General features: G+C 35.5%; 1 protein-coding gene across 3 annotated transcripts in view; it reads left to right on the plus strand.

Moving 5' to 3' along the window:
• The first annotated feature begins 202 nt into the window (after positions 1-202).
• LOC150106805 (sialin-like) overlaps positions 203-26,614 on the plus strand; it is a 29,801-nt gene continuing 3,389 nt past the window's right edge. Inside the window, exons 1-9 of one of the 3 annotated variants that reach the window (XM_090392717.1) lie at positions 203-518; positions 7,087-7,283; positions 11,666-11,896; positions 12,062-12,245; positions 16,704-16,837; positions 21,518-21,667; positions 21,770-21,902; positions 22,095-22,250; positions 23,745-23,830. In XM_090392717.1, coding sequence (XP_090248843.1) covers positions 458-518; positions 7,087-7,283; positions 11,666-11,896; positions 12,062-12,245; positions 16,704-16,837; positions 21,518-21,667; positions 21,770-21,902; positions 22,095-22,250; positions 23,745-23,830 — 1,332 coding nt within the window. In that variant the 5' untranslated portion in view covers positions 203-457. Of the gene's footprint in view, positions 519-1,766; positions 1,841-4,846; positions 4,957-7,086; positions 7,284-11,665; positions 11,897-12,061; positions 12,246-16,703; positions 16,838-21,517; positions 21,668-21,769; positions 21,903-22,094; positions 22,251-23,744; positions 23,831-26,614 lie in introns of those variants that run through there. The other 2 variants (XM_090392716.1, XM_090392718.1) reach the window with 2 other exon arrangements.

A 26,614-nucleotide genomic window follows, 5' to 3' on the forward strand; every position in this document is an offset into this window, starting at 1 on the left:
TTTCATTCATTAACCACACTTCGCGCTGACTGACGTTTATCGCCCTTCCACGGTATCTGAAAACTCCACGTGATCATCGCATGCCGCTTTTTTCTTCGTTCGTTTTGCTTTCCCCGTATTGTGTTTCCATTTATTTTTTAACAAGTGACTGAACGTAATGCCTCGCGATGCTTCAGGGTTCATCACCAAATTTAATACACACGAGTTGTTTTTTCAAGTAGTAAAAATTAAAATCTCATTTGATTCGTTGTTGCACATTAGTTCCGGCTTAATTTATCTCCCTCGTGTCAAGAGGTGCTGAAGGAGGATTATTCTGCGCTAACAATAGAAAAACGCGAGACTTCTTAAGTAATGCGATGACGTTTATATCATACGATGGTCGAGCCAGACGGAACACTATAAGAGACATAGAGGCGCCTTATTTTTCGGACTAATCTATTCATAATTTGCACTTGAAATGGAGGCAAAAGAAGCGCAAAGAAAGACGATAAGAAGCCAAGTCACATGTTCATTAGCAGGTAAGTGCCTACTTAACTCGATTTTCCTTAACTGCTCCGTGCTTTGTATTTAAAGCAGTTGAGTTATAAGTAGATACAGTGAAAAGTTGATTGTCAAGCGACTATTTTACAAAAAAAGTTCTAAAAATATTTTTAAGCTTAAAGTATTTGTTAGGACTTGAGGAAACACGGATTCAGTAACTCGCCCACCTGTTCTCTATGTATTAGAAATCTATCAGCATAAATTGTAGGTGTATCTCAAAATAACCAGTGTATTTGAAGGATCTTGAAGCAATTCTGTAAGTAATTATTGTTTGTAATTGATTTTACAGTCGCAATTAGATTAATTTTTAATGTCCTTGTATACAACTAGTTAGACTGAAGGTTCGTGTGTGTACAGTTTTTATAAAAAGTTTAATATGAATGTACTAAATTGAATTATGCGTACCATTCAATTTAGAACACCGGATTGTCGCTAGCACTTCTAGAATCCGATAAATATGAGTGTACCCGAACAGGTACATCGAATTTGAGATAATACAGCGATAGGAGAGGTAGGTATTAAAGTGTGGCAGATGAAAAAAAAAAAAAAAAAAGAGATATATTAATGAGATTCCATTGAAATTTCCATCTATTTAATATTAGATTTAAATATCGCAATTACAAAAAAAAAAAAAGATTTATTTGAAGACATTCGTGTTTATTACGCAAGCATTATTTTAATTCGTGCAATTTTTTAATCCAACTATTTATAATTACAATTTAACAGCTAAAGCAAAAATTTATGTAAAACGATAATAAATTATAGCATAGCAATAGCTATGCTATAATTTATTATCGTTTATTATTTATTATAGTTTTCATGTTTTGTTTTTATAATTTGTTATTTGATTTCGATCGTATACACCAGTGGTTTATTAGAATCGTAGAATAATAATAAAATTTCACTTGAACAATGAAAACAAATCGTACGCTATACGTTTTGAAAATATCCACTTTCACAAACAGTTACATATTTTCGTGTTCAGTTGAGTTTTTTCACCTTTCCGTTTAGCGAAAATACACGTGACAAAGCGACATGGAACAAATACTGCCAAAGGCTTACGTAATGTCTAGTCTAGTGTCGTAGCACACCTGTAGGTTATTTTGGTATTGCGTGTGTAATCATTTTTCGCCCACTTAATGCACTCGAGTAAACATGCTTTTCTCTCTCTCTTGCTGGTTTTTGTCTTATTGGTTCATTTGTAAACGTGAACGTCTGTGATGCGTTTGGGCAAATATGTCTTGGGTTGTTTTCTATTCCGTAATAGCCTATGCGAATAGCATCTTTTGGACTGTGCAAGGTATGTTCTGCTGTAAACTGCTAAAGCTCAGCTTCCATAAAGTAACGTTTTCTTTGTACTGTCCTCTAGCGTTCGTTTAACTCCTATAGCAAGATAATATAGGAAACGGTATTCGAGAAGCTTTTATAGTTCCAGGTACAGAACGATATAATGATTATTTTCAGGCTTTTGTTGACATACTGTTGGGTAAAAAAAACTAGAGAATTTTATTTTTAATAAACGACTAACAGTTCAAATTAATATTCAAAATTTTAGTGATTTCAACTTTTTACTAAGTGTAGTGTATGCTTCCCCCCCCCCCCAATCATTTCATTATTGTTATATAAACGCAACACATGGCTCATACTTTTGTTATCAGGCAGATTTTTGAGGTCATTCCATTGACCAAGTGCTACTCACTTAGTCAATGGAACATTTAAAAAAAATTGAAAAAACGCAATGAAGAACGACTGATGTAAACGACAGTGAAGCGAGCAGTGTATCAAACTTGGGTTCATGGGTTTTCTTTGAGAATAATGCCACAAGCAAAAGAATGAATGTGGAAGAATAACTTTACAGTTGGTACTCGAGTGTTGTAAGCTAATAAGATTGTTCAATTAATGAGTGCTCACTTTGCTAAGATATATCAACCGGGTGTGTGTAACATGGCGCATAGTGATACTGTTAGAGGTGCATGAAGATGAGGTTGAAGAGCTGTTGCATAACCTGGATAAGAATTTGTCAATATAGATAGATGGAATATCAGCAGGTTTGCTAAAGAAATGTTCAATCGAATTAGCTGGGCCTTTCGCATGTCTGTATAACTTGAGTCTCAGCTCAGGAACGATACCACAAGAATGTAAGGAATGTAATATAGTTCCATTGTGCAAAAACTGATGCTTAACTACCGACTTATCAGTATCTCTAGTTGTGGTAGTGAAGATTTTAGAGAAGTTGGTAAGAATTCGCATACAGAAACGGGTAGACAAACAAACTATACTTTGCAAGAAGCAGCATGGGTTTACTAAAGGAAGGTCATGTTTTAGCAATTTGCTCATATTTTGTAACAATGTTACGGTCGAGTTGGATAAAGGGAATGGATACATTATGATAATGTTGAATTTTACTAGGGCATTTAATAGGAAAGCACACGAAAGGGTATTGCATAAACTGGAGAATGTAGGATTGAAATATAAACTCTTGACTTGGATCAGTAGATAGTTAACAGAGATATCAAAAAATGGTATTGGTAGGTGTTGATCTGCTAAATTTAAGGTGACCAGTGGTGTTCCTCAGGGTTCAGTCCTTTGGGACATTGTTGTTCAATCTATACATTAATGACATTAGAAAGTGTAGTGTCATTAATTGTATTGTCCAGAAAGTGTAGTGTCATTTGCACATCTCCTGTTAGAGATGTGCAAATGTTTGCCGATAATGTGAAGATAGGCAGGACAATCAGGAATGCTACTGATAACCAGCGCTTACAAAATGATTTGAATAGGCTGGAAATTTGGGCAAACAAAAATGACTGTCCGTTTAATGTTAACAAGTGTAAAGTTATGCACTTAGGCGTGATGAGATTTCTAGCGGCATATTATACTATTGGAGTTATTCTATAAGAATAACTCCATGAGGCTACAGTTCTTGGTGCAATGGTATATAGGAATTTGAAGTTCAAAGGTCACATAACTAAAGTTGCAAATACAACTGAAAAGATAATTACGATGTTGAAGCGATCCTTGACATGTAAGAATAAGGAAGTAATTTTTCTTCTTTATAAAGCCTTGATAAGACTGCACCTGGATTATTGTGTGCAGATTTGATCACTTGGGTTCCAAGTGGATAAAGAAGAGTTACAAAGATCATATCCGGATTTAGATTAAGAGGACAGACTCTGGTTAACAGCAGAAAGAGGGGTGATATGATATAGGTTTATAAACTTCTAAATGGATGTTATAGGATGTCGTATAATGAAATTTTTCGTTATATGGAAAGTGGGGAGATAACATGGGAGCATCCATGGAAGTTAAATTTGTTCGCAGTCAAGAACGGGATAAGAGCTAGGTCTGTTTTCTCTCGCAGAGCAGCGAGTGAATAGAATAGTTTGCCTTTAGTGGTAGTGAGTGCATCTAGTGTGAATGAATTTAAGAGAAGGTATGATGGCTGGTTTCCATGATTTGTAGCCTCTCGATGAATCCTTAACTCCCTGGAGGTATCAGATAATAATAATAATGATTACTCCTTTTTCCTTGGGCCTCTCTATCAGCAATAGCGTCCAGTTGTAAAAATTCGATGTTGCCAAAATAAATTATCTAAAACATCTACTTTTTACAGAAGGAGTTCACCTGAATTTTCTTGTACAAATGTATATTTTATTTCGCTATGTAAAGCTATCTGTATAAAGAGCAAAATAAGCCCAAAGGGAATTAACTCGCTCATTGTTTAAGAAGGGATGTAGAAGTATTGAAACCAAGCATGTCTTTTGAAGATTGTTTGCAAGACCCGTCGCAGGTGACCTTCAAGGTCAATATTGAAAGAGCGCGGCGCGAATAAAAAAAAAAAAAAGGCCTTTAGGCAAGATTAAGGCAGTAAAGGGAGGAAGTAAGATTGTAAGCGAATTTTTGAGAAACATTATACAGGGTTCTCCAAACTACTAGCAGGACTCGCAAGGGGACGCTAGGGGTCCCAAAACTTAATCAAAGGTGCAGGGTCTCTGGTGTTTAAAAGGGTTGGTTCGGAGATGTGAAGGGCTTCCTTTTCTTCATCCTGAGTGAACCATCCACGAGAGATCGAGGACCCGAGGTGTAAGTTCCGAAGGGGAGGGTGGAGAGACCCGTCCACCGATATCGTTCCAGTCACAGCCGAAGATATCTAGAGGCAATAGTTAAGGAGAAATCTTGCCGTAAAGGTCCTGTAGTCAAGTAAGTGCGACCAGGCCTATGCAAAAATCCTTCGCCGGGCAGTTCAAGACGCCGGAACGCCTACCTACCCTATACCCTATATCCCGCCTGCTGCTGCGACTATTCATCGGTGCCGGGTGTCGCTTCGAGGAGAATTCCAAAACACGAAACGGAGGAGAGAAACCGCCGGAATAAGGAAAGAAGGACAGAAGATATATACAATAGGAAGAGACCCATGTGAGTATATACATTCATTTATTGTTGGTGAATTAAGAAAGAATTCCCTATCGAACTGCTAAATTGTCTAGTTTAAGGAGATAGTATTTAGAGTGTTAACATTTCTCATGAAAGTGTGAAATAGCTAATGAGTGAAACATGAGTGCAGTTAATTTCCCTGGGAGAAATTGAGCTACTGAAATTTCTTTGATTAATTATAATGTGTACTTATGATTGAATTTTATGATAGAGTATGTTCCTGATATCATACCATTGGAATGTTTGAAGCTCAATGAGGTGGACTGTATAAATATATTTGCCTAGATTATGATTAAGTGTTTGAAAGGAATGAGATTCTGAGAGATATATTTGTAAACATGTATGTTGTATTTTGATTGATGCTAAAATAGGAATGTCAAGTGCAACTAACGATTTCATGCTACATGTACAACTTCCTGATTTTTGTAATATAAAGTATGCTTGGTGAAGGTCTAAGTAAGTAAGTGCGAGAGAATTCAATAGAAACCAAGTTGAGTGATTGAGAAAGACTAAGAATTACCTTCCATAAATGAATCTTGTGATTTTATGTGATATGTATGATTATTTGATCAGAAATTAAGCTTGTGTTTATTGTTGATAAAAATAGTTGTGCGATTCAATCGTTTTGCAATGCACTGATCCAAAAAACACTTTCGGACCTGATGGCAGAACCCCAATGATTAGTTGTGATTTATGAGTAAATTTTGCCATGACTGCAAAACTTTGCTAAAATAGGATATAAGTGATTAATTGATCTACTAGGGTATAAAAACTTTCTTTTGCCTATAGGGGAATTTCAGAGGCGCAGTCTTCAATCAAATAAATATCTGGAGATCGCAGGCAAGGAAAATTTTACTTAAGGTAGAACAATAAAGAAGGGAAATAATAGAAAACGAATATTAAGTTAAAGAACACACTTGTCCCATATATTACACAGTATTCCCTACTATCTTTTTGCCTGCATGAACTTATAGTTTGTCTGAGGAATATATTTACAGACATTTCTTTCTTCTTTTTTTTTTTTTTTTTTTGCAGTGACTACGTGTGAAAGCTTTTGCGTAGGTGCGCACCTACTAAATCCAAAGCAACACTTTTGGTCCCCATCCATGATTTTCACCGAAAAACCAAGAGAAAATATAGAGATAAAGTGAGAAACATGACAGTTCTCCTTAGTCCATAGATAGCGTATTGTCTTTTTTGTAGTAGAGAGAGTTACTTTATTGTAAAGAGATAAAAGACATCTTGCTTTGCAGTCGCACATTATCAGGTTGTAAATGTATTTCAAAATCAATCGCATGTAAGTCTTCCGATATATGGAACTCGTTCGGGCATTAGTGGAATCCAACAGCATAAATGCCGTTAGGTGGCAACCGATTTCTACTGTTCTGTGTGAAGCACTAACTTGCTTAATGGAAGTCTGAAGTGACGTGAGAAAAAGTGATGTTTAACTGGAAACTCTGCCTTGGAAATCTATAGCACAGTAATACCATGGATGAGTCAGATCTAACATCTGACTCATCCATGGTATTAATGTGCTATAGGTTGTCGACCTTTCCTCTGTTATATTTTGAAAAGAAATGTAATCAAAGCATACTATTTTTTTATTATGCAAGAGCACAATTCCAACGGATGCGTGTGTGTATCGTCATGTCAATATAACTAAACTAATCTCAAAAGTCAACGAACGTTAATGAGACGTAACGTCAGCAAAGACAGCTACGGAGGATGTAGTGACTTCCAAGTGCGTGTTGTGACTGACTTGTCTACTTTGAGGATGGAGAAGAAGAAGAAAAAAAATTGAGGGGGGGGGAGAAGGAAATGCATTCTTCTGAGACAGGCAAACCTAGCTTTAGTTTTACATTCCACAAAAGATCTGAAAGTCCAAAGATCTTTTTGGAGGACAACTGGATTTGTACCAAAAAGGAAAGAATAGGGAAGAAAGTAAATTTCTTGTGTTTCTTTACCATGTCAATTTTTTTCCTCTTCCAAAACATTCCTAACCATTTAACTGTTATGATAATTTACTATGTTTAATACTGAAGTTCGCTATTTGTCATTTTTATAACGCTGGGGTTGATGTAATGGTTTTTTTTTTCTTTCTTTCTTTTTCAGAATGTTGTCCAGCACGTTACATCCTAACGTTTCTCACCTTTTGGGGTCTGAGTCTGATGTTTGCCCACAGAGTTTGTTTCAACTTTGCTCTCGTTGCAATGGTCAATGGATCATTCACAAGTCAAGGAGTAAACAATCACACCGGGGAATGTCCAAAAGTAGAACAAAAAGAAAATATAACTTTAAGTTATGAAGGAGTAAGTAACGAGATGATAAAATATGTGGAACATATTCTAACTAATGGAACGCTACTTTTTTTTTTAATGAAATGTTCTTTAAGTGGTCCTAAAACTTCAACAATATTTGCTTGAGAGAACTAAGACTAGGATTAAGAATTTGAATGAAATTATATTTTGATAAACCGTAAAGGATTATTTTAATGATGTTGAGAAATACACGCAGATATTGAAAATACGATTTCCTTCCCCCCCCCCCAAAAAAAGTACTGTAATGTTACTAAAATATAACGATTTTTCAAGAACTGAAAATCGTAATAAAAATTGGTATTTTTAAACTGACATTCTGTTTAATATCCCAGTAATAAATCACTATTAAATAAAACTAGTTTTAAGTATAAAAGTCATCGTAATATGTATTTTGAAAGATTCAGCTTTATTTCAATGTTCACTACTACTGGGGATCCAATTTCAGAATAAGAAACCTCTTGGTGTATGTGTGGAGGGGGGGGACCTCACGTGGCGATTACTCAATAGCTAAGAGATTTTTTTGTTTTTAAGCAGTTGTTAATTTAATAGAAAACAAACTTACCTTTAGTAATTCGACAATGTATTGTAAGAAAATTTATTAAGCATAATTGCGATGCTTAGCTTTCGAGATAATATACATAACCGGAACCCCCCCCCCACAAAAAAAAAGTAAAACAAATGACTCGCACGCTCTCTAAAATGTCCGTATGTTATCCCTGCCTCACTGACGCCAATGTGCTGCATTAACAGATCATTAAAGCGACTAACTGGCTGCCTGCTTTGTGTAATATTCCAATGAAAAATATTTCTTTGCATTTGATGGCACCGAGAATATTGACAAGAATGCTTGTTTCGTGGGATTTTCCTAATGTGAATGTGAGGGAGAAGAAAGTAAACAGGGAAGTAAATTTTTAGGAATCAAGTAAAATGTTAGAACGTCAAGAAATAGGCCGATGAATTCTGTCCATCGGGAAGGTTATTCGTTTAGAATAAACACTGTCAATCCCATCATGGAAAATCAGTTGCATTAATTGAAATACTTAATCATTAGTAAGGCATCCATCGCGGATTTTTACACCAGGAAATGTCAAAACCGAAAATTTCTTATTTCAAGCCACTGTTCTCACTGTAATTCTAGAACTATCCCCCTTTACTGTAATTAAGCGCCTTAAGGAAAAAAAAATACATATTTAGTGTGACAAATTCGAGATCAGGGGATAATTTTGACATTTTAAGCAGCACTTCTCAAAGAAATTGATCTATAACAGACTAATATAATATTTATTTACATGAAGGCATATAAATTAAAGGTGGAAACCAGCGTAGTCAAAACGTTTTTGAATACTTCGCATTTTTGTTATTTTGCTTTGTCTGTGGCATACAATAAAATTCTAAAGAAACTAAAGAGTATTTTAAATGCTAATGAAGGCCGCAAGGCTTTTAATACGTTCTTAGAAAACAACAACAAAAAAAAAAAACCTCTTAGACTATTTCCTTGATTTTTTTTAACACGGAATGCAGTCATTACTAGAATGACTTGTGATTAAATAAAAAATTTGAAGATATTCCTTCACAGAAACTTAATAAAATTGTAATAAAAAATTGAATTTCCCAGTGATGAACATTCTGAAACTCAAACCTTTTGATATTAATGGCAAACTAAACGTGTGATAGTTCTAATGAGAGTTTATAATATATGTAAAAAGAAATCGTTTAGGCAAAATATTTCGATGCTTTTCAAATAGACCTCTTGCGCTATATTCAACTACGTTAATTTTTCATTTAGTGCTGGATACAGTACAAAAATGTAACTGCACGTATTAGCAACTGTGTCGTCAGTAATCTTGTTTTCAAAGCCGCGATCTACACTTCTCTAGATCAGGCTTAGACTGGTTTAAAAGAATGATATTTCAACAGGATGTTTTAAATGTCCTACGAAGCCATTACCAATGAGTCTTCATATGTAATTTCCTGTGAGCCTTGGTAGCTCAGTCGATTTTGACGTGCCGTTTTGTTGGAAAGACATGGGTTCGAATCCAGTATAGGACGCCAAGAACCTTTTTTTATCAGGACTTTTCAAGTGATGGTAAGTTAGCCGATCTCCTACGCAGGAGAAAGGGTTTCTTCTCCTGGAATCTCAGGAAAAGAGACAAGCCGGCCATTAGAACACGTGCAATTAAGAGACATGATACACTGGCCTCAGCCTGAGTTAATTAGCTGTAAATCCAAATAAACCAAATGTCATTTTTTGTCCTCCATTAGCGATTGCTTGTAGAAAAGGTGGTTAGCCTAGTATATCTTAAAGAAGCAAAATACTTGGTATTAATTGTTTTCATTGCTAAACATATTCTGGTGTGTCCTTGTTGCACATCAAATTGTATGAATGTATTGCAGATGAAAACAGATTTATGAAGTCAATAGTAAAAGTTAGTGAAAAGATAAAAGATGAGTGGGGAATGGAACTGTAAGACTAATTAAAATTAATTTACATACATACAAAATCTGGTTCTGTTGGACTTTCAAAAATAGAAGAGGAATGTTTTAGTTTTGGCTTGGAAAAAAAGTTATCCATTTCCTACCCAATTAATGGTAGAAAAACATGAATTCATATTAGTATTAAATCCAATGCAAGAAAGCAAAGCCTATGACAGCATATCAGAACACGTATATAACTGTCAAATGTCTCGATGGTTTCACAATAAACTATTCTACCGAGTGAGCAATATTAAAATGACAACGTAGTCGTAGATAGTGGTAAGGAAATAATTGAAAAGTGCTGCGCGCGCACAACGATATATATACACACACACACACACACACACACACACATTAAAAATGGTAATAGAATGAATTTAGATTAAACCCTCTTAGTTTCCATCTGCTGCTTAGTTCCAAATTACGAGCCACTCATAATTGCCACTCTTAAAATACTTTATCATACCTGATATAACAAATATCGTAATCAAAGAGATTTTCTAATCGCATTCCTATACAGTAGTATCATTCATTATCACAAAAATTGAACCTACAGCCGTTTTCTTGAAATATGCATAGTAGACATTGTTTTAGCAAAATTTGCCTTAAACAAAATTTGGTAAAACGTTTTTGCCTTAAAACTAATTCTGCCTTAGCACAGTCGGTATTGACGATGCCCACTGGCTGAAAAAAATCTGTATTCGAATCCCATCTAGTACGCGAAGAATCTTTTAAGGGCTTTTCAACTTAAGATGAGTTTGCAGTCCAACAGGGTTATCTCCACCCTTCGGTTTTTCATCCAGAAAAACAACCAAAGCGGTCAAAAAACACACGAAGTTAATGGATAATACACTGTCCTCTATAGCTTTAATTCAAAACAATTCAACAAAATCCAGATTTTAAAATAGCCAGATTATAACAAACAGAAATTTTATTTGTCTGTCAATAGAAGTAAGACTATAAGGAAGAAAAATGCAGAGGACAAAACCTTTCAAGCAATTTTGAAAATAAGGATTGGTTTAACAATAAAATTAACTGATCAGGATAACTGCGCTCTATACTTTTGTATAGAGCGCAGTTATCCTGATCAGTTGAATTTTGTTTTCAGTTATTGGTATGTTCGTTATTCATCGCAAGAACTATTATAATGTCTGTGGTGACAGTTAAGCTATCCAATGAACTTTGGCGTGCGAGGGAAAAAAAAATGGGGTGTGAAAAATAAGTGTGTGTGTGTGTGTGTGTGTGTGTGTGTGTGTGTGTGTGTGTGTAGGATAACTAAAATTTGGAATTCGACAAATTTTAAGCGATCTTAAACACCAAACTGAATTTCTGATAGTACATTGCCATGTTTTGGCGCAGTATAACCTTAGCTATCCTCGCTACTATTAAACCTGAATCAAAACCACTAGTACGATATTAGGATGTTATTAGCATCGTTTCGAATTATTTTGTCAATCAAAATGAACCAAATGAAATCAAAGCTTAACCACATGGGCATTTAACATGCATCCTAATTCCAATTATATTTCTATAATTCCATTCAGCCATTGTGGAGTTACTGCAGTATAAAATTTCGAACACGTTTCACTCCTTTTTGCAAATGGAACTTTAAATTAAAAAATTGGAAATAGCTCGACAAAATTTTATACAGCTATTCCAAATACCGAATTTTACAAGCCATCCAGCCAAAATCGAGGAATAACATGTACTCTTATAAGTGTTTATGAATTTTGCGAAGCACTCCTAATACCCAATTAAGAATGATGTGTATAAATTAATTTTTTTTGCGTTTCTCAAAGTTAATATCAATAAATTTGATATTTCACTACTGTTAATAAATACAGCTTAGCCCCTATGTCGAATAAAATAATTAAATTTCTGCCTTTGTTTTCCTGTAGGGAAGTTACGATTGGAGTCCTTCGATGCAGGGCATAATGCTTGGGGCATATTTCTACGGCTATGTGCTCGCCATGCTTTTCGGTTGCAAACTGATCGACTTCACTGGACCAAAATGGCTCTTTGGAGGAGGAATGTTACTCTCTACCATGCTCACAATGCTCACTCCCACCATTGTAAGTGTCCATGTCATTGTGGTGGTCGCTACCCGACTGGTGATAGGTTTAGCCCACGTAAGTTGCAATAGTTATCTAATACTACTCATTAAGAAATATCTCATTAAGAAAATGTGATAATTATAATTTGCAAACAATGTGTAGCAACAATAATCAGATGGCGCTTGCGAGAGTTTTTTCCCATATATATTAAAATTATCTCAATGGAAATGTCTTTTGCAGGGAGTGATCTTCCCAACAGTGTACACGCTCTTTTCAAGCTGGGCTCCAGTAGAAGAACGAAACACACTGCTCTCGATCTGTGTCGTTGGAACCCACTTCGGGAATGTGTTTTCTATGCCCCTTACAGGCTATCTCTGTGCTTACGGGTTTGCAGGTGGCTGGCCTTCTGCATTTTACGTATTAGGTAGGCATCCAGTAGCAACTTCACTTATTGTCCGTTTAATTTATTATGACGTATTTTCAAGGTGGAAATGGGCTTTTCTAAGTGTGCAAACTTTTGTGCATTCCTTGCTCAATGTTTAAAAGTTTGCGTTTCGACAGGATAAAGAAATCATTAAGTCATTGTTCTATTTAACACATTTAACTTTTTTTTTATGATTTAATTCTTCGAAGTAGACTTTTTTTCGAAGTTTCCAATACGCCTATGTTTGTATTTTATAGAGAATTGCATTACACGAAAACTTCGCTTAATGTGATTAATTAATCCATCAATTAATGCGCGCTAAGCGAAATCGCGTTAAGCGAATATAATAAACAATAGGAATAATAATTCATCCATCAGTTAGGTCAGCGTAAATTTGGAAAAAAAATTCATTATAAGCTATATTAGAGGATAAAAATCAATTACTTAAATTTTTATTTAATGTCTAAAACATTCGCTTCAGCTACTTTTTTACAAAAAAAAAAAAAAATGTTTGAATGTTTGAATTGTAAAGATGTTTGAATCGTGCTCGACTCTCATCTTGTCATGCAATTAACGATAGCTGGTGATCGCTTTATCAAGATTTCGGCGGACTGCGAAGCTTCGTTCCATATCAGGATCAGCATCAAACAAAATTTCCTTAGCATGCTTAATGTGATAGAAAACTAGCTCAAGTTCTTTTGCAACTAGCTTCTTAGTCGTAACATTCTCTTGTTCGCACTCCTTATCTTCTTCATTTGCACCCTGTTCTTCTAGTTGAAGGAGATCATTCTTGCTTAACTGTTCTGAATGGGAATCGAGCAAGTTTCTCACTTCTTCTTATCCAGTTTATTAAATCCAAGTTCTTTTCCAATTGTACTGATTTCTTCAATAATGTTAGATCTTGAATTTTGCTGACGATAAACTAACATAAGCTCGAGTTTAAAGTCTCCTTCTGCATTGCCTCCTAATAAAAGTGTAAGACGATCTTCAGATAATTTGTATTATGGTTGAAATGCTTCAGTTTTAGCTAGGAAATTTTTTTTTGGCATACGCTTCCAAAAGAGACCAATTTCGTCGATGTTGAATATTTGCCGATCGTCATAATCACTCTCCTGAATTATCCTTTGCAATTCCTCAGGAAACTTGGCCGCAGAATCTTTATCAGCACTAGCAGATTCTCCAGTTATTCTTACGTTATACGGTCCAATTCGATTTTTAAAACGGTCGAACCATCCTAAACTCGAAGTAAAGCTTTCACATTCCTCTTGAAATTTTGGTCTCTTTCAATTAGGTAAAAACATTGAGAGCTTTTGCCTGAATATTCCCTGTACTAAGAGGTATTCTTTTTTGGTTATAATCCCCAATCCAGAGTGATAGAAGACACTCCATGTCTATCATTAAATGGCTTCTATTTCGGGTGATCTGCATGCTTAAAGAAGCAGTAGCAACTTTTCCTTGTTCTTTGTATTCTTTGATCTTATTTAATATAGTCCAAACTGTAGACTCGCTGTATCTCAGGTCTCGCACAATCATTGTGCTACTAGCGCCACTTTCATGTCTCTTAATGACTTCCAGCTTTTTCGCTTGCTGCAGATTGGCGATAAAAGTTTCGCATAACGTAAAAGATCGCGTTAACTGATTAAAGCGGGAAATAGTATAATTTCATTCAATCGCGCTAACTGATTATCGCGCATATCGAATTCGCGTTAAGCGAGGTTTCATGTAGTAAATTTTTCTGAAAGTAATACATGTGGTATTACTTTTATTACTTTTTAAGTATTACTTTTCTGAAAGTAATACGGAATTAGGCGAGTACCCACCCACATCTCTTGCCAAGAGATGTGGGTGGGTACTCGCCTAATTCCGTTACATTAAGAATTATTTCAAAACACTAATATCATGCATTTAGATAAGTCATTTTGTTGACGAAATTATAACAATGAATTCTAATAATATCTCTCCTAATCGGTATCACGCATGAAACTACTACAGTGGGATATTTTGATTTCATGAATGTTTTATATTATCTTATCATATTACAGAACCTCCTACAAAGTATCATATGGAAGAGATGAGCGAGCTTTTGGTAGAAAAGTAAAATTTTTAAAAATGTGAGGATTCAAAAAATTCCTTAGCGAATGACGAATCGGTCATTGAGTTTGAGTTTTTGATTTTTCCTGTTAATTATCGAATTAATTCGACAGATTTAATTAACAGGAACGAAATCGTAGAACTGATAGTATATGGTACTACTGAGATATTTGCTAAAATGTGTTGAATACAGTCGTTTGAATTTCAGTGTGATGCATGTGAGATATGCCATAAACGCTTTTCAGGGGAAGATACATATACAAATTCTTATCTGGAAACGTGTTCAGCTGGAGACAAATTAACACCCCCCCCCAATCTTTTTAAACAGTGAAGTTAAACAAGTATGGAAATAATTCGAAAACAATGAGTGTTACTTTATTTTTGTGTCTCATTCTTATTGTAGTGTATAGGAGCGCAGGTCTGGTCTCCTGATTTCCATTGTGATTTTGATATATTAGAGAGAGAGTGCAAAAGAGAGCGTTCAAAATGATATCAGGATTGTTTAATACTGATTATGAAGACAGACTGAGAATTTGTGGCCTGCAAACAGGAAAAAGATGGGTGATATGATTGAGACCTCTGAAAGGTTCATACACGATATTAGTAGAAGAAATTTGTTATTTTATTGAAGGTTGGAGAAAGGACGAAAGCGCATCCTTGATAGTTGAGATTGAATGCTGTCAGTGAGGGCTAGATTTTTCTCTTGTAGGGTAGTGCGTAACTGAAATGGATTGCATTTGATGTGAAGATTGCACTGTATGTGTAAGCAGTGTAAATGAATTCAAGAAAACATATATAACAGCTGTTGCGGGTAGTATGGGACTTCTCTTGATGAGTCTCTTAATAATAATTCGAGAACCCTAAACTAAATCCTAAAGTCCTAAAACCACCAAATAGTGTAAATGAAACTCATTGTAATATTATTAATAAAGAGTAAAAATAAGAGAATGGTGGCACTAATTTCATGAGATTTAAGTTGCACACGTTAAACATGTCAGTGACTTGGTCAAATATTGCAGTTAATTTCGTATAACTATAGATAACGTATATAGCGAGAGTGGTCAAAAAGTATTCAGTTAAAAGAAGTTTCAAATGATTTAACACATTTCAGTGAAAATCCTCGAATATCAAATCTCCTTTTAAAACAAGATAACCATGAATTGGACGTTATGAGAGTGCATTCTGTTTAACGAAAAGTGCCTTACGTACTAGGTTGGTCGATTGGTAGAACCTCTGCTACTAATGGCTCACGCAAAAAGTTAAGCAAGTTTGAGTGCGGTTAGTAGTTGGAAGGAGATCAATCGCTCGATGCTGTTGGCACACTCTCCCTCGATGAGTCTTTGCACTCCCTGGAGGTGTTACATAATAATAATATTATGAAACAAAACTATTACAGGTTGGTAATTTAAGTAATCCAAGAATCCCGATTTAGAAATCAGACGTGGCTTAGACCTTTACAAAGAGGATGGTAGTCCGGGCGATGGCAATCAAATCTAATATAAATATTAGACTACTATGAAAATATTTTCTTTTGTTTGTCGATGAAGGCATGCGTCAGTACAGTAACGAGGGTATGAAGCGCCTGTGGCAAATGTCTAACTTGCGCCCCCCAACCCAAAAATGACAAAATTTTGAAAAATTTAAATGTAACAAGTTAAATTTTACTAAATGCAATATGTCAAACACTTACTATTAAACTCCATCAAAAACAGTTGCAGTGTGTTGCAGAATTTGTGTGTCTAAAGCGGCGTATTGCCGAGATTTAAAAATACAATATAAAATAGTAGACTTTTATATCTATTTTTTTACGTTTTTGCGCCCCAAACCTAGTTGCACCCGTGGCGGGCGCCTCTTCCGTCACGCCCTCGTTACTGCACTGATATGCGTTATTTCTGTGCAATAACAGGTTCTGTAGGAGCAATGAAGTGTAAGTTTTCATATTTCGGGAGATGTCATCAAATGTTTTGCTTTATTTGCAATTAGCAAAATATTTACACATAAATATTTCTATACTTACACGGATGTAGTATTTAGCACGTATTGGCGCAATAATTCTAGTATAAAAGTTTTTTTGTCGTCTACATGTCTGATATTTTGATGGTTCGTGGTACTTACTACTAATATGCCTCTGACGAGAAACTTTGAGTACCACTGTTTTGTTCTAATCTCAGCTGCGGCATGTGTATTCGATTCCACTGAACATTGCTTCATAACTTGTCCCCGCGTTATCATTATATAAACTTAAAAACAAACCTGTTTCAAGGACGTTTATTAATAGCACAAATGATCAGTTGTTGCGATAACACGAATAACTTATCTTATTTATTTATTTTATTTTTGTTTGTTTTGTTTTTTCCCCTTTTTTAGGATCTGCCGGTTGTGTTTGGTTCTTTCTTTGGTCGGTTTTAGTATATAGCTCTCCTTCCCACCATCCTAGAATATCAGCAGTGGAATTCAATTACATTCAAAAAAATTTGCCCAACAAGTCAACGGAAGAAAAGGTTAGCAAAACTTTTAAATATCCCATTACAATTTTATAAACCAATTAATATTATGTTTCATGCATATTTTCAGTAACTAAGTGAAAGGATATTCTGTAACTCTACCAGATGGCTCTGATCTGTCACTACGAGCAAATGTAAACAAAACAAATATTTCCGAATACAGTACTGTACTTGAATTTCTCGTGAAGTATTTCACACGTGTATATGTCATGTCATGTCATGTGAAAGTTCTGATTAAAATAATACATTTTTTTATTGAGAAAGTGTGATAGTTTATAATATCTTTTATTGCTTATTTATGAAAAGATTTTTTCCTTTTTTGTTATTACTCCTTAATCCCCCCCTCACCCTTTTGTCCAAGCAAAAGGGTGAGGAGAGTAAAACCCTACCCTGTAAGATGAATGATATAATCACGTAATCACAAGAAAGATATTTATTTAACCAAATATTTCGGTCTGGAAATAGCAGACCATCGTCGGTGGTATTACAAGAACAGTTTAAAAAATATACAAGCTAGAATACTAACAATAGATTTAACAGCTACGTATTCTCCTATTAACAAATTGTCTTCTCAATTTCCTTCTCCTAAAGACAAACGCTCAACTTTATCTCTTCCTGGAGTTTATCAAATTCCTTGCAACTGTGATCTCTCTTACTTTGGACAGACTGGACGTTCTCTTGAAAAAAGAATCCAAGAACATCAATCATCCATTCTTCACAATAAACCTGAAAAGTCTGGTTTGGCTCAACACGGGATTGAAACTGACCACAGCATCCTTTGGTCCAAAACGCGCCTCTTACATAGATCCCGTTATAGGTTCGAACGTTTGTTCAAGGAAAGCGTGGAGGCCTTGCTCCATCATCCCAACCTGAATCGTAATGACTGCATATCTATATCAAAAATCTGGGAAAGCCTAATCAAGATTACCCATTAATTTTTTTTTTTTTTTTTTTTTTTTTAATAGCAAATTCAATCATGTTTCTACTTCAAAATATTTCGTTTCATACTTAGTGATATAACATCACGCGGCATGTTCTAATTTCAACGATCTATTGTTAGTATTCTAGCTTGTATATTTTTTAAACTGTTCTTGTAATACCACCGACGATGGTCTGCTATTTCCAGACCGAAATATTTGGTTAAATAAATATCTTTCTTGTGATTACGTGATTATATCATTCAGTCTTATGTCGCAAGTATCCTTAAAACAACAAATTCCTACCCTGTAAGCCATTCGTGAGCTGGCAGGATAGGATTTGATTGAAAGCATCTGATGTTTCAAATCAAATGATGAGTTAGCCGATCTTATACGGTGGTGGAGGGGTTGTTCTTTCTAAGGTTTTTCGTCCCTCAAAAACAGTCAAATTTAGGCCGGAAGAACATACTCAATATACAGACATAGAAACACTTTGGGAATAAGGATTAACCAGCCTATTTTGCTAAATTTCGTTTCGAATAGCTGCACAGTGAAGTGTGAGTTTGCGTGTAAGTGAATCAGGGAAGAATAAAAGCGAAATGATCAAGACTTCATTTAATAAGAATAAAGACAAGTTGAAAATCAGTCTGTGCTTTGTGGTCTGATTCGCTTTTCCGTTTGTTTCGAATATTTCTCTTCAGTTTGGTAGTACTAAGCACGGAAAAGATATAGAGGTCCTGTAATGTTTTTATTAATCAAGCTTCCATAAAACCTAAAGCATATTAGTACCAATGACAGTATGAAGGTTTTGGAGGACCAATCAACGTTGCTCTTCGACCCGCTTTTTCTAAACATAAATAGTGATGTCCCATAGTGAGATACGTGAATCACCTCCCACCTAAAAACTTTTCACATACAACCGTGCTAAAATTCGATTATAGCACGGTTTCGATTATTAAAAAAAAAATAATAATAATAAAAATCAGTTATAGTATCTACTTATACTATAACTGATTAGAAGGGAAACTATCTCTAAAAGCAGAGACGTCCACTCGGCCAATAAACTGGTAAGTAGTTCAATCTCTGCTTCATTTTAAGCTAAAACGTTAAAAATTTATTATTAAATTTTACGCTAAAATCTTTACTGGTTAGCCAAGCTTAACGAGTAAAGATTAGAATGTTGCAAAAATATAAAGGATTTAGGTAATGAATTATTTTGTACCTACAATGAAAACTACGAAAATAATGTATTACTCCTTACTGGTGAATGTTCAGTAAAATTACTTTTAGTAATTTTAGTTCAGTAAAAATGAACTAATGTAGTGGGTGCATAATCTTTTAGATTGATTGGGGAGAAGGGGTGGGGGAGAGAAATACAGCCTTTTACTAACACACCGCATGCATCCGATGGAAAATTTAAAAATAATATCGAATATATAGTCTTGCTAACTTTTTTTTTTCTACATAATGTAGAGTTATGCATATCATTAGAAAGGAAGAAAGTCATTTGATCCTAATTGATGTTTTTCACACCATGCAGTCGCTTTCTTGTAATGATGCAATCGGAGATGATATCATCAACTGTTCCGTGCAGATAATCAGCAATGTCCTTGATTGTCGGTACATAAGATAGTAATGTTTGCCATAGTTTGAAGTTTTCGTCATCGTTGAAATTTGTCCATCTGTTTTTAAACTACCCAAATTGCAATTTGTCGTTCATATAGCAAGCATCCCCCCCCCCATACTCTCTCTCTATAAAAATGGTCTGTTCAAAATGTCACAGTGTATATTTTGAGTTTGTTTTATTGGCCTCAAAAACACTGCTCAAGACGCTAATATTTGTACGGTGTGAATGGATCCTAATATACAGCTTTTGCATAAGTTGCAACATATGTAAAAGCTGAGTTATACGGAATTCTAAAATATCCATGCTACGGACAATTATTAAAGAAATAACATTAAGCATATATTCATATAGGAAATATTAAGTTTAATTCTATGAAGACAGGATTTTTCTTAAATCTGTTTTAGTCTTTAAACAAGTTTGAATAGGAGGAATAGGGTATACTGAAGGGGGAAAGAGTAGATTATGGAAGAATTATAGTAAGGTTTATAGAGAGGGCATAGTTGTAAGGTCAGAAATGAAAAGACCCCATGGCCCTCGAGTACTCTAATAGCATAAGGGTCATAAAATAAGAAGAGTTGGCTGATAAGGCCTTATACGAAAAATTAAAGTAAGTGGATCTTCCTCAAAGTAGAAAAAGGAGAGGATAGATCCAGCTAGGGATCCTTGGGAGTGCCGCATCCCTTACAATCAACACGATTTCCCCTTATGGCACTGTTGGTCCACCAGTCCTTATTCAGTATATTCGGACAACCCCACCACACACACACACACACACACATGGATGGGCTCCTCCATCCGCCACCCAGGGGAAGCGCTCTCTAGGGGTTACAGGGTCCCCCGAGACACATTCAAAGAATGAAAACAGAAAGATTACCAAAACAAGCCTTAAAGTACAAGCCATTAGGAAAAAGAAAACCAGGACGTCCTCTTAAACGATTCAACGATGACTTCTAAGGCCGGAACAGGCCATGCTAGGCCTAAATCCTTGATACGCATGATGATGATGACAAGTTGAATAATTGCATGATGAAGTTTGAGATGAGGTAGTAAAACAAAAAACATTAACTACATTCTTAGTAGCAAGCTTGTAGAGCAGGTTACGTATCTTAAATATTTTAGCCCAATTTAAATTAAATATGGAAATAACGAAATAAAACTAGTACGGTCGCGAGGAGGAAAACAAGCTGGATAAATTTATAAGAGATCTACCAAAAGACCAAAATCGGTATAAGAGACGGTGTTCAAACTAATTTTCACCTATGTAACCTAGGTTAGAAAAAATTTGATCGGACTGTGGAAATTACAGATGGAAATTCTTTCGACAGAAAAATTAATGGAATGAATAAATAGCACGAATGGCAGAGCCATATATCAATGAAGATATCAGAAAACAGCCTGATATTAATGTACTAGAATAGAAACCGAGCTAATCTAAGATGGCGGCGTCACTGAAATAGAGTGGCAATGATTAGAAGAAAAGAAAATTGAGGAGGAATTCCACAAATCCGAGGATGGAATCTCAATCGACAGCACATTAGAATTGTGTGGGCCATAGGTTTAGAAGAAAGTTTGTAGATGAACGGTGAACAGTTGTTAACTAGCAGTCGTTGACTTTCTTAATAAGTGCCACTGAGGAGCAGTCTGGTGGTTGAAGCATCATTTGCCCTTTGGTCGGAAAGACTCAAGTCCTCGACAACATTGAAATCCGGGTTCTTTCCGGCCCATCCAAAGGACTTATGATTATTTTCACTTTAGCATTTGTGTAGCACATTAAGTAAGATCTTGAGGATGATTGCTTCAATAAGTTTTGTCCATCCGAATACATCTTAAATATCAGTAATATTTTTATGTGAATAAATTTTAGAAAATCTCTTTTACAGCTCTACTAAAGAAATAATTTTTCAGATTCTCTAAAAAGCCATTATGAATTTCAGTATTTTAACTCTTAAGATAAAACGAAACAACTAATAATTTTGATACACCCCTCCGTATGATGTTCTATCAAAAAACTTCTCTTCTCGTACACATAAAATGATGTTCGATAACTCGAACTTTAATTTAGTTGCATCAAACATTGAAATTCATGTAAAATAGTTAAATTTTAATTCCTAATTAATTTTCTTAATATTACAGACGTATCCAACACCATGGACTAAGGTGTTTACTTCTGTTCCATTCTGGGCGCTATCCATAGCCAGTTTTACGGGAAATTGGAGTTTCATTTGCCTACAAACGAAATTACCAGCTTATTTGGAAGACGTCCTGCACTTTCCTATGCAGCAGGTAAGACTAATACGAATATGTTTGAACCATTTAGTTTGGAAGTGTTTATGGAATAATTGGTAATAGAAGGAATGATTTTTATGTCCGATCTTTTATTTGCAGAATGGACTCTTCAATGCGCTTCCGTCTATTGCTTTGTGTATATCCATTGTTTTTTCCGGTTATTTGTCCGACTTCATGATTAGTCGAGGATGTGTTAGTTCCACAACGATTCACAAATTATTTGAAACAATAGGTTTGTATGGCATGATCTCACATGTTAGCAAAATATTTCACCCATCTCTTGGTGTTTTTAAAGATAATTTCGATGAGTAACTAAAACTGTTAGGACTGCATTTTAACGTTATGATAATTTAGTGTTAATAGATGCACATTTAAATTACAATTTTTATCATAATTATGTTGTAACAACATTTTTGTGTTGTAGCTCTACTTGGTCCAGCAGCATGCATGGTCGCTGTTCCTGAAGTCGGTTGTAACGGAATCTTGGTGGTGGTTTTACTCACTTTATCCATGGCATTGTATGGTTTTTATGGAGGTGGAGAGGTATCCATTACGGTGGACATGGCACCAGATTTTGCAGGTAGGACTTTTTGCATTATAAATAAATAAACTCCCAAATTTCAGTTTCAGATAATGAGATGGACAGAGAGAAACTTATTCGCATTTCTTCAAACCTTTTCTCTTTTTTATCCCATGAACGTTAACCACTTAAGAAATAAAATTTCACGTAAATATTCATATTTGAATAAACAGTAACATAATGGAATAGAAGGAACCAGAATGTAGAAAGCATCGATCTAACATGGTTCCCGTTAAAACGCGTTGTATTTCCGAACTTTAATTATTGCACGGTAATCAACATATATACTTGCTTTGTTGATTTTCAGAAAGCATTTGACAGTATTGACCAGAAAGTGACATTAGCAGTTCTGGAATCCTATGGAATTGATTAAAAAAAAAAAAAAAAAACTAATAGCTATATTAAAAGATGTTTATCAGAATGCAGTTAGAATAGGTGATGATTTGGGGAAATGGTTTAAAACACGCAGAGGTACTAGAAAGGGAGACCCAATATCACCAAGCATTTTCATCGCACATTTAGAAAGAGCAATGGATAAAATGAAAGAAGACGCCAAAGGAATATCTGTACAAGGAATGAGAATTAACAATCTGAGATTTGCAGATGACATTATTATTATTATTGAAGAAGACGAAAGAGAACTACAAAAAACACTGAAACTTAAATGAGGAAGGGAAGAGATTTGGACTTGTTTTGAACTTTGAAAAAACAAAGACAATGGTATTTGGTGAGAAGAACATGAAACAAAAGATACAAGTATATGGAACTGATATAGAAAATGTAGAACAATTCACATATTTGGGAAGTAAACTGACATATGACATGGACTGTAAAAAAAAGAAATCAAGATCAGGATTACAAAGGGAAGAACAAATCTGAAGGCCATGGATAACATCTGGAAAAGTTAAGTGATCAGTCTGCAAACAAAACTAAGAGTATTGGAAACATGCATCTTCAGCGGTGTACTGTACGGATCTGAAACTGTACGGTGTACTGTATGGGTAATGAATAAGGAATCAAGAAAAAGAATTTTTTGGCATTTGAAAGAACTTGTTACAGGAAGATTCTAAGAATAGGATGGGTACAGAAAATCACCAATGAAGAGTTCTATCAGAAGATACAACCAAAACAGAATCTAATGCAGAAGATTATAAAACGGAAGCTGCAATTATTTGGACACATCTGTAGAATGAGTGAGGACCGGAAGATAAAAACATTCATGTTTGGTATTTCGGATGGTTTAAACAGAAGAGGTAGACCATACAGAGAATAGATAGACGATATAAAAGACTGGTGCGGAATTGGTGTACAAAAACTGCGACACTGTGCGCTGGACAAAGAAAGGTGGAAGAAGATAGTGAAACAGGCATCAGACATCAACGGGCAGTGAGGCCATGGTTCGTGATGATGAATAAATAATTTGAAAACTAGAACTGAAAGTCGAACATTCTGTGTATGAATGATATACTGAAATAATATTCCTTTTTATTTTAGGAAAACTATTCGGAGTTTCGAATGCGTTTGCGAGTATTCCTGGATTCATATCTCCATATGTGGCAGGCGTATTCCTAGAGTCGCAGGTAAGTTTTCCTTTTTAACTGTATTGCTGACACGTAATAATAATAATAATAAAAGGCATAAACAGTAAATTGGGGATTGCAGAGGAAGTCGAGAGTTCATTGCCTCACTAAAAGTCACTGATCCGCATATTATACTTCGATTAACCTGAAACCTTTTATGCTTGTTAAAACAAATTCTAAAACTAAATAAAATTAATCTTGCGACCAAATATTTCGGCATAATCTCGAGTTTAAAATAATGCTTTCAAACATAATCTCAACCGCATTTAAGTGTTAACAATTTTGATACCGGCACTGTCGCAGACTGCTTGAGCTTTATCATAACTTAAAGACATCGTGGCCGTGCTTCTGTCAACATGGCTCGATGTATAATACTCTTCTCCAAAGCTCCGTCTACCTCAAATTACTGTGACATCAGAACAATTTGATAATCAGAACAAACGAAGAACAGAAAAAAGATGTGCAAGCAAATTGATTCATTAAGGGAAAAACATCAATCTGTTTGCATCGTCGTTTTCGTCCATGGCTTTGGTATAGCTTATCTTTTTGGTATAATCTTATATCCTAAACTCAAAAAGAGGGGATCGTTATCGTTCGTCCTAATGCTTCGCTCTTGCAGGCGTATATTTATTTTGCCATAAACTGATTTGGCCAGCAAATCAGCTTATGGTGGAGGCTTACAATGAAGGAATTGCTTCCGAGAAGAAAGAGACGAAACTTCATGAATATGACAACTTTAGTAGGAATTTTAGTAGGGATTCTAAACACGGTGCATATTTACTTTGAGATAATGTTTCTACTTCCAAAAAGCTCGAATACCCGAAGAAAGACCGTTATAGGTTCTTCTAGTCAGCGCTTAGAGGAATTTTCTTGTTTTTCCAGCCCGAGTTCGTTTTTCTGGAATAGGCAAAAAGTTTCCCTCCCTTCCTCTCTAGTAAACTCGGTGTTTCAAATCACAAATCAGAAAAATATATGGAACTAGCACTATTTCATAAAGTGATACCATTTAAGGTATCACTACTGTGCTCTTGTCTTCGAAGTGTTGAAATCGTCGGTATCTCTTAATTTAATTGGTGATGACTAGTGAATACCAGTTGCTAACTGATTTCTAGTTAAAGCTGTTTTGCCTATTCCCAATGTACAGGGTGATTAAAAAGATTGACTCAATTTCGTACGGCTATATTTCCTGAACTATACATCGTATGTGAATGAGCTACATAATATTTGAAAGAGGAGGTCCTAAAGTTTGAAATACTACAGCTAGAGCGCTTGCCTAGCACACAGCCGTGCAGCAACTTCAGTTCTGAGCAAAATGGCTACTAATGAGTAGCAGCAGCTAACGCCTTTTTATTCCCGTACATAGGGAATAGGCGAGGCCCTTTAGCCCTATCTAACTTTTGGAGACTGAGTGAGCAGTTCAATCTCCACTGGTACCCAATCAGAGATAGCTGGTCCAAGGCTATCACTAATTGAGCGGCACGCAGTGAAGAGAGAGGGCTCAACAAGTGCCGCCATCTCGTGGTCCTTAACATATTTAATGTCTGAAATAATGTGGGTTCTTAATGTCGATTTTCTTAGTTTACGGGACGAAAAACCAGAGTTTCCGGGGGAAAAAACCCGCTTCCCCGTGCCAGAGATCGACTAACTCTAAATTTTTCTAAGAAAAATTTATTCTAGTCGCCGACTAGATTAGAAACCAAGAAGTCTTCCTTCGTGCGGTTAAGCGCCGTGGTGTGCAAATGCCACTATGCAGCACAAAAGTTTTTGCGTTCGTGAGCTCATTAAAACCGAGTCGGCGACTGTGGTGCGGCATGCGTTTCGTCATCGTTTCAATATTAAACCTCCACCGAGGAAGAGCATTTGTCGTTGGAATTATCAATTTGAGCAAACAGGTTGTCTGTATAAGGGAAAAAGCTCGGGCACCCTTCGTGTATGGGATGAATTCAGCTACCATCTTGATGTTATCCGTGCTGCCGGAGGGGGGGGGGTCACATTGAACATCTATAAACTTTATTGTGAGTATAATCAAATATACTTTGCACCATATTTGTCACTAGTTCTATGTTTGATATATAGACTTACAAAATTGAGTCCATCTTTTTGAATTATCCTGTAGAGGTGTGTGTGTGGGGGGGGGGGGGGGGTTTAGCAGATTTGTTCTATTATTGACATTTCGTATTTATTCTAAATTCCGAATTTAATTTAACTCTGCATCTAAGCGGAGCGGTGTTTTAATTTTCTGCGTCACTTCAAAATCTTTTTGCACTTGCCAATGGTCTGATTTAATCCCAAATAGGATTGCAGCGAAAAAAGTTAGTAAAAATTCTAAGTAATAAGTTGATAAAGATATCTTACAAGATGATGATTTAAATAAACTGGCAGTGTGGGCAAAGGACAATGGATGTTAACAGAATGTTGTAAAATGTAAGGTAATTTAAAGAAACTGATGAGGCTAGGGATCTGGGATGATGGTGAATAGAGATTCGAAATTCAGAGAACATATTGCAAATGTTGTCAAAATAGCTCAGAGGATTACTTGGATGCTAAAGAACAATTAAAAACTAAAGATAAGGCGGTTATTATCCCTCTTCACAAGGTTATGATTCGGCCACATGTTGACTATTGTGCACAGATTTGGTTCGTTCGTTTCTTGGGAATCGAGATGTCATGGAGAAGATTCAGAGACGAGCGACCAATCTGATGACAGATCTATGGAATGTTCCCTAAGAGGTCGCATTTGGAAGCTGTCTAAGAGTGTGGTCAGTAAGGGTGTCAGTAAGAAAA

Source organism: Typopeltis vanoorti, chromosome 5 (assembly GCF_054136105.1).
Source record: "Typopeltis vanoorti isolate ZY-2024b chromosome 5, IOZ_Tvanoo_1.0, whole genome shotgun sequence".
Taxonomy (NCBI): Eukaryota; Metazoa; Arthropoda; class Arachnida; order Uropygi; family Thelyphonidae; genus Typopeltis; species Typopeltis vanoorti.